General features: G+C 40.2%; 2 protein-coding genes across 2 annotated transcripts; both read right to left on the reverse strand.

Annotated features, from left to right (window-relative positions):
• Positions 1-4,109: 4,109 nt before the first annotated feature.
• Positions 4,110-5,762, reverse strand: LOC122298968 (putative disease resistance protein At3g14460). The gene is made up of 2 exons (XM_043108811.1): positions 5,553-5,762; positions 4,110-5,411 (listed from the first exon to the last, which is right to left on the reverse strand). Exons 1-2 carry the CDS (start codon positions 5,760-5,762, stop codon positions 4,110-4,112), a joined length of 1,512 nt encoding a protein of 503 aa, XP_042964745.1.
• On the reverse strand, positions 5,618-8,456 carry LOC122299074 (putative disease resistance RPP13-like protein 1). Its single transcript, XM_043108993.1, has one exon. It carries the CDS (start codon positions 8,335-8,337, stop codon positions 5,842-5,844), a length of 2,496 nt encoding a protein of 831 aa, XP_042964927.1. The 5' UTR covers positions 8,338-8,456; the 3' UTR covers positions 5,618-5,841.
• Positions 8,457-9,554: the final 1,098 nt, after the last annotated feature.

Consider the following 9,554-nt stretch of genomic DNA (forward strand, 5'->3'; position numbering starts at 1 on the left):
GTGACTCATTAATTTAAAACAGTTTGGTCTAATATGGCCTAGCTTCCCACAGTGATGACATATGGGGCTCATGTTGCGAGCGCCTTGTCTTTTGGGAGGAGGAACAGACTTTTGCACTTGCAAAGGCTTCTTACCCTTTTTAGATGGATGAGCCTTCTTTTTCTCACTCATTTCAGGAACAAAAACTGTGGTTCTCACATTTTTACCGAAGGTTTTTGAGCTTGAAGGAGCATTAGGATTCTCTTCACAATAGCCTAAACCACTTTTATCATTAGATGACTTTCCTAAACCTAGGATTTTGTCAAGCTGGTTTGTCCCAATGGAGAATTTCTGCAACTTAGTATTTAACAAAGTTAGCTCATTTTCATGAGTTGTCACTTTATCTTCCAAAGTCACATTTCTCTTTTGCAACTCATCTGTTAGACCAATGGCTTCTCTCAGTTTGCCCTGAAGCCCTTCATTTTCTCTTTTGCATAAACCTATTTCCTCAGTATGTGCTTTATTGAGTTTCCTCAATTTCACACACTCCTTATACAGCTTCTCATAGATTTCCTGCAAGTCATCTTCATCCCCGGATTCATTTTCAGAGACACTCTCAATTTCAACCACAGATTCACTTCTATGACTTTTTCCTCCAACAGAGGAAGTGAAAGCCATGTAGTTGAAATTTTTCTTCCTGGGAGAACCCTCTTTTGAGTCACTTGACTCAGACTCACTGTCAGTTAAGGAAGCAACATTAGCTTTCTCTTGGGCCCTTTTGTAATTCGCACACTCAAATCGAATGTGACCAAAACCATGACATTCATGGCACTGAATATTGTCATTGACAGCTCTAGTTTCTCGCTTATGCCTCCCTTCTCGGTTTTCTGAACTAGAACCTTCATTGAAACCCTTGAACCTTCTTTTCTCCTGTCTTGGGTTTTTCTGGGCAAACAACTTCCTGAATTTTTTAGCATAAAATGCTATCTCCTTGTCACTCATGGCCAGTTCATCAGAAGATTCATCAGACTCTTCTCTAATAGCATTGAGGGCTATGGACTTGTTTTTCTTATCCATAGGAAGAGTATGTTCATAGGTTTGTAAGGAACCCACCAACTCTTCAATTTTCATGTTGTCCAAGTCTTTGCTTTCTTCTATTGCAGTGACTTTGGGATGAAACCTCTCAGGAAGAGATCTAAGGACTTTTCTCACAATTCTGTCCTCAGGAATTCTATCCCCTAAATTGAAACGAGAGTTGACAATATCATTGAGTTTGCTATAGAAGCCATCAAACGTTTCATCATCCTTCATCCTAAGTTCTTCAAAGTTGGTGGTCAGCATTTGAAGTTTTGAGTTCTTTACAGCCTTGGTACCCTCATGGGTAACCTCAAGAATGTCCCATGCCTCTTTGCAATTTTCACACATGGAGATTCTCTTGAACTCCTCCTGGGACACGACCATGAACATTGCATTCAAGCCTTTGCTATTCCAACCACACTCATTGACTTCATCCCTAGAGTAATTTTCCACACTCTTGGGGGTTTGGACTCCTTCAATGACTACAACCGGTTCTTTCCATCCCTTTGTTATGGAAGCCCACACTCGTTCATCCACAGACTTAAGGAAAGCTCTCATTCGAACTTTCCAATATGCATAGTTGCTTCCATCAAAAAAAGATGGAGATGTGAGTGATTGAGACCTATCCATTTAAACCACTACAGCAGGATCACACTCAGGAACTAAATCCTAGCGGAGTGAACCCGCTCTGATACCAATTGAAAAAGCAGTGGTTCTACACAACACTACACCTAGAGGGGGGGTGAATAGGTGTAATCTAATTTTTATGGCCTTTTGAAAATTAATCAAACAAGCAGATAATAAATGAAACAAATAACACAAAAAATCAACACATGATTTTGTTCACGGAGTGGAAACTCATTTGAAGAACCTCTTCAAAATCTAAAACCACTCCGGGTGTAAGACACCACCTCAAATCCACTATAGAAACTTTAGTTTGTTACAACCAATTTAGAACACTCACAAAACCTTTGTAGTAGCTAAACTTGGCTTGCAACACCACGAGTGACCCACTCGATCTCTACACGCATGTAGTGTCGGAACTCCGACCTTCCTATAGCTTCCCACGAGAACCTCTCGATCTCTGCATCAACGGCAGCTCCGGACTCTTCCGGCCAACAAAAATGTCCACTTCAATGGACTCAAGTAAAAGCTGATTTTTGTGTATGTTGTGGTGGAGAAATGTTTTTCCAAGAAAGAATCAATCAAATGGGGGAGAGATTGCTCTAAGATGTTCTTGGAGGCCCTTAGGGTTTTTTGCTCACATTCTCCCCCTAGAACAGAAGCCATGCTGTTCTATTTATAGTTCCCATCAAATGAGGCGTTCAAAACCCTACATTGTGAGTGATCTGGAACATTGGCTCGAGCGAGGTGTCGAGCGAAAGTCGAGCGCCGAATTCTGCCTGAGTTCGCTCGAGCGCCATGTCGAGCGAGTATCGAGCGGTTTACTCTGCCTGAGTTCGCTCGAGCTCAGTGTCGAGCGAGAGTCGAGCGAAACACTCTGCCTGGGTTCGCTCGAGCTGTAGGTCGAGCGAGGGTCGAGCGGTTGACTCTGCCTGAGTTCGCTCGAGCTCAGTGTCGAGCGAGAGTCGAGCGAAACACTCTGCCTGGGTTCGCTCGAGCTGTAGGTCGAGCGAGAGTCGAGCGGTTGAATCTGTCTGAGTTCGCTCGAGCTGCATGTCGAGCGAGGATCGAGCGGTGCAATCTGCCCAAGTTCGCTCGAGCGCTCTGTCGAGCGAGGGTCGAGCGAAGTTGCTTCTTTTGACCAATAATGAGCTCACTTCAAGCTTTCCGCAACGACACTTATTACAACACTCTTTTACACAGGTTTTCACAAGAATATGTCAATACACTCATTTTTCCCTCAACGCACAACGTGCGCACTGAAAAGAGCTTTTCGAATTGGAGCCATATATGCGATTCTGATATAGCCCGTAGCCAAAATTATGGCCAAAATACCAACACGTGCCCAAAATTGTTCCAAATCATGGAAATATCAGTGTGTCCTATTGCGCTTGCGCTAATCTACTGTCTCTAGATAGTTCAGCACCATCAACATGCAACGATAGTTTAGCATCATCTGACTCGGATTCTCTTGCATCACACTTGCACTAGTGTTTTGAAGCATCTACAAGCATCAAACAAAGAACAAATTAGTAGTACTCATTATACAGGTAACCATGGGGACATACAGAAATTAATGACCCTCATCCTTTTGTTGAATTTAGGGTTTCAAAAGGAAGAGCTAGACCCATAAAATAACACACTCACCCCTAAAAAAATTATTTTAAAAAAACTAAAATAATAATGATTCAATTTCTGCCTACCACTAAGAATTTAGCCTTTGATCGTTAAGAAGAAAGAATTATGATTATTTTTTTATACCTAGAAGTTTGACCCCAAAAGTTTTTAGTAATCACAAAATATTGCTTTCAAAATCTTTTCAATTTTCTAAATCCTTTCTTGACACATTTACTTCATTTTTTAACTTGAATTACGTACGTTTATGTTTTTTGGTATATATATTACTATAAACAGAATATTTATTATGAAAAAAAAAATCTTATTAGCTAGATTACTAATCCGTCCTCCAAAGATGGATGGATTCCCAACCCCGGTAGCATTATTAAAGACTACTATATGATGTTGCAGGAGAAGCAAAACAATATACTCTTCTTATTCGTATTCTTTTTCAGTTCATTAATGCCAGAATAATGTTTTGGATTAATGATCTCATCCCTGCTTTGTATTTACCATGCATGCAGCTCGGTGCAAAGGAGATCTGATAAACGTAACCAGTTAATCATAGGAGTAATAATAATTCCCCCTTTTTCCCAAAGAAATAAACCAGGAAAGAAGAAATTAAGAGAAAATATTACCATCAATATCCAGTCGAGGAAGAATATCTTCATCTTTTCCCTTAAAGTTAAGGGTGTGATGACTAATCATTGGATCGACAAGACAATAATAATGCTCCCAGTTTTATGCAAAACCAACCAGAATTGGAGCAATAAATAGCAGCGACCGGATCATGCCTTCAATATCCACATGATTCAAAGGGGATCGGATGGCCTTAGATTAAGATTTGTATGAAATTCAACGCGAAGGACGTGAGCAATCTTCCACCATTCTTGTCCTCGATCTTTCTCGCAACTTTTTGCCAGCATGGGACATTGAAAGACGTAAAGTTCCTGCAGTGAGGGTGGCAACCCTTTTTTTGGAAAGGACCTGAGCTTTTCGCATTGAGAGATATAAAGTTTCAGAAGTGAGGGAGGTAGGCCATCCTTTGAAAAGGACTCTAACCGTCTGCACTCAGAGATATACAGTTCTTTAAGAGGGACGACTTTTGAAAAGCCTTTGGAAGATAGGTGTTTCAGATTCGGAAAGTCTGAGATGGTGAGGATTGTTAGAGAGGCAGGAAACATCATCCTTGGGAAGGAGAACTGCTGAAATTTTCTAATTTCAAGTTTGTCAAGAGAGATAAGATTGTTCAACCCCCACTCAAAAGTGGCATCAGTGTTTCCATCATGTGCTGATATCGTAAGTGATGCAAGGTTGGTGAGAAGATTTGTTTCCAGAAAAGGAACAACTGAACAATGGGGCATTAATGTCAATTTTTCAAGAGAGGTGAGGTTGTGTATGGCTTCGGGTAGGGCCGACACTTTCTCAGAGTCAGATATATGAAGAACTCTCAGGTTGGCAGGGAGCAACCCTCGGTCCAAGGACAAAGGAAGACTCCTACAATTCTTAATATCAATATCACGTAGAGTGCTGAGAGTGTTTATGCCTGTGGGTAAGGACTGGAGGTTTTCACAATATGAGATTTCAATGCATTCAAGAAACGAGTTATGATGAAACCTGTTCGCTATTGACTCCAGTTGTGGACACCTCAACAAATTGAGGTGTTTGAGTGATCTAGGTAACTCTCCGCATGATGTCAAGGATTTGAGAGAGGGACAGTATTCGATTCTCAAGTACTCAAGTTGAGATGTGGTATCAGTACTATCCTCGAGCAAAATGTTCTCCATCTTCTCGCAGTAACTTACCTCTAGCCGCTCTAGAGTGGGTGGTAGCTGGCCTCTTGCAATATGCTTTAGCGAATCACATTTTACAATTCGAATCAGCTGAAGACAGTTGTTGTTATACATCATTGCCTTTGGTAAGGATTTCAGGACCATGCAACTCTTGATCACGATTTCTGCGAGCATGGATGGCGTACCCTGTTGGAGGCGTGCTTCTACTTCTTCTGACACCAAAGAAACTAGTTTGGGACAGTTATCAATGTACAGAAGACGAAGAAATTGGAGATGTGGCAATGGTCCCTCATCGCCAGATGACCACAAACATTTTAACTCCTATCATGCAAAAATAGTTAGATCTTCTGCATTTGTCAGCCCAGCTCCCATTGCAAACCCTTCTATTTGAGATGTGAATCTTAAACTTTTAGAAAGAAGCCCGAGTTTTAATGAGCTTATGCCATCCAAACTTCTGCACACCACCCCTTTTGATCCCTCGACTTCCAGTTCACGTAGATCCGGAAAGTTTGAAACTAGGATTGGTAACTTCCCACAACCATCTATCTGAACATTCTTTAGCAAAGGAAGGCGTTTCGGTATATTTCCCGATAGCTTGGGACAACTTCTAAGTGAAAGCTCACATAAATTTGGGAATTCTTCACAAGAATTCCAATCCACCCACTCTTTCATATCTTGGAAATGCAAAGTCTCCAACGATCTAAAAGGTGAGACACCAGCCCCACGAAACTCAGCACCAACTTTCTTCACATTAGCCATGCCGCGGATGGAAAGGACTTTTAGTGCTGGTAATTGCCCGATTGGTGGCAATGACTAGCACTCGATCTTTACAATTCTCAATTGTCAAGACCACCATATCATGAAAAGGACTTTTTAAATATAACCACCTCGGAAATTCTGTACCACCATAGCGGCTAATAGTAAGCACTTCCAAACCGTTGTGAGGCTGTAGCATGTTGAGTACATTTAACTCACTTGTTCCATCCCTAGTCATGCTTTCACTCCATTCCAACGACAACTCCCTAATTTGGGGCTTATTTATTAAATCAGCGTCCCTTGCATGTTGGAGTTCTGTCACTTTCTCCAAGTTTGAAATGCAGAGAGTCCCTTGAAGATGTGACAAAGATGCTAGATCTTTTATTCCGAAGCAACCACCGTCTCCAATAACCACATTAGACAGTGTTTGGAGAAATTTTAATTGCCCTATTTGCCTAGGCATTCCTTTCAAATTAGTTGCTCCTAGAATATTGAGGTGGCGAAGGTTGACCAGGTTCCCAAACATCGAAGGCAATTTATCTAAATAAAAACAATCCTCTAACAACAATGTTTGTAAGTTGTAGAGATCCGTTATTAATTCGGGCATGCTTTTGATCCAAGTTTCAGAAAGGTCGAGGTACCTTAGATGCTTTAACTTACTAACTGAATCAGATAGCTCAGTTATGCCGTACCCCCTTAAAGAGAGAACCCTCAGGCGTCGTAGCCTTGGGTGCAATTGAAGAGGAACACGAAAATCCAGATAACAAGTGACTGGAGATGGCAACATAAGAGGTAAGAAGGTACGTAAATGAGTGAATTTAGAAAATACCTCAAACTTGTCAAAACTATCGTATTCGCCACCCAAGTAAGACAGGTGGCGGACCTTTTCAAAATTATTCTCAGCTTGCTGATCATAATTGCCCTTAGCTCTATCCTGCGTTCTAAAGCATGTATCTCCTGCTGCCAATTTAGCAACATAATTGATGATCTCATGCATTAGAAATCTTGATTTGTTCTCGCTAGACTGTTGGAAAAGTGAACATGAAACCAGATTGTCAAAATACTCCATACCTAAATCTTCCATTTCGATGTTCTCTTCTTGCTGAATCAAACCTTCGGCCATCCATAAAAGAACCACCTGAGTCTTCTCAAATTTATAGTCCTTTGGGAATATAGAACAATACGCAAAGCACCTCTTTAAATGTAAGGGGAGATGGTGATAGCTCAACATAAGAATTGAAGCGATTCCAGTTTCCTCCAATGTATCCCATACTTTTCTGTTTAAAACTAAATCCCACTTACTTTGCTTCTTATTGTGTAAGAGGCTTCCGACGGCTTTTACCGCTAGAGGCAAGCCGTTAAAGTTTTTCACAATTTTCTCACTAATATCTTTAAGCTCCGGATGTGCACTAATGTCTCTTGAAGGCAATGCATGTTGGGCAAATAGAGACAAAGAAGCTTCATTTGACAATGGTCCTAACCTGTAAGGTTTAACTTTAAAGGCGGTCATCTGTGACGAGACTTCTTGATCACGAGTTGTGATGATAATGCTGCTTCTTGGATCCATTGCTTCGAAAGGAGCACACAGGAGTGTCCACTGAAAAATGTCACGATTCCAAACATCATCCAGAACAATTAGAAACCTCTTCCTACGTATTGCCTCTTTTAGCTTGAGTTGCAACCGATTTAGATCCATGTTGTCACAGTTGATTTTAGGTTGCGCATGGAGTAATATTGTTTTTGTAATCGCCTCAACATCAAAATATTCAGAAACACAAACCCATGCTTTCAGATTAAAAAAGTTTTTCACCTTTTTATCATTGTATACAAACTGGGCGAGTCTTGTCTTGCCTATACCCCCCATACCAATTATAGAAATCACGTTTACTTCAGTTGAAGCAGGATCACTGAGCAATAGTTTAAGTACATCCTCTGACTCCTTCTCCCTGCCATACATGTGATCTGTGGCAGTCACCAAAGAAGTTGAAGGCGTTTTCTTTGTTCTTGTGTTTGCCGTCTCAACAATATTGTTATCCAAGTTCAGTTTATCTTTTCGTGTCACAAGTTTATCTAATCGAGAAGTGATCTTCTTTATCTTTTTTCTCATCGTAATCTTGAACTCAAAAACACTTGGAGACAAACGGTTAACACAAGCAGTGGCAAGATTCCCTACCTTACTCGTGCTAGCCTGGCTTTCATCAATCAACATGATGCGTTGCGAATTAGCTTCCGTGGACAGCTCATCCAGAATATCTTCCACGTCGTATGCCAATTGTGTGAAATCGTTGAGCCATGCTTTCACTACTTCTTTAGTGTATTGCTCCTCAGTTGCATCTTTAAGCGCCATCCGAACTAGTGAAAATTTTTCCTTCCAATCGTCCAACCATTCTTGAACTCCCTCTCGGCCGGCAAAGTTCGGCCATTCGAGCTTCGTTAACCGGTCAACCAGCACTTGAAGGACTGCACCAAGAATGACCTCTGCAAAAACCATTGTTCTCTTCGGAAAAAGGAATGAATCAAGAAAATGAGCAAAGAATAGCCAAACAGTCAGAAGAAGAAGTAAGAGTCTCACAAATCACGAAGTTACTTCAGGCTATTCCAAGAGTCCCAAAGTACTGTTCCGAGAAACGCGCGGAAGGCACTTGAGAGCACTTGCTGCCTTCTTTCACAAGTACGTGTTTTTTTTTTTTAATTTTTCGTGAGTATGATCCCACTTTTGCCCCACGATTAGGTCGTTGTTTTGACAGTTGCTTTTCTCTTTCTGTTGTCGTCATCCATGTGATTCTTCTTCTCTTTGGGTTTCTTTTGGGTTGCTTTTAGTTTTTCAATGATCGATCACATTGAGTAGTACGTGGAGTCCAACACAATCAGCTGCATGCTTTCACTTTTTTTACTCTTGCAATTTCATTTGTTAAATTCAATAAAAATATATATGAAAATGAAATGCATGTACGGCGAAGTTTATAACACACCCAAATAATAATAATAATAATAAAAATAAAAAATTAACGCCTCAACAAAAAATTAAAGGGAAAAAAAAGAAGAAGGAAAAAGGCCTCAAATTGCAAATAAATGAAGGAAGAAAAAAAAATAAAGCAATCACAAAAAATACTAATCTTATAGTGCTAGCGCTACCGCCACCATGGCCATGTGTGAGGTGGCCTAAGAAAACTTCATGGCCATTACGAAGGTTTCCACACTACCCTAGCTCGTGGCCTTAGTCAGACCATCCCAGTAACTTGATTTCTATGAATGGATCGGCTACGTACAATATGATTTTTGTTATTTTCTTATCTTTAATTTTAAAAAATTAATTGGGGGATAGTTTTCTAGGAATAAATTAAAGGGCTTTGAATTGTAAGGAATTCTAGTCTGATCTCAATTAACAAATCATGTACTAGCTAGGACTATTACCAAAAAAAAAAAAAAAGAAATAAAGTAATGTACGTACGTACTGATCATTTCTTTCCACATACCAAATCTATCCTAAATGTCCTCTTCTCTCATTTTATATTTAACAAGTGAGGTTTGGATTTCCTTGATTAATTCTTACCCAAAATCTAAGTGAGCTTATAAGATTTGTTGATGTTAATTTTCATATCCTTTGGTTTAATTAGTCACGTCAAGATGGGTTAATCTTTATCCCAACTACAAGTTTCAACTCAGACGTTGGATTTATGGAAAGTTAATTTATTGTGTATTGAATTG

Source organism: Carya illinoinensis, chromosome 16, assembly GCF_018687715.1.
Source record: "Carya illinoinensis cultivar Pawnee chromosome 16, C.illinoinensisPawnee_v1, whole genome shotgun sequence".
Lineage (NCBI taxonomy): Eukaryota > Viridiplantae > Streptophyta > Magnoliopsida > Fagales > Juglandaceae > Carya > Carya illinoinensis.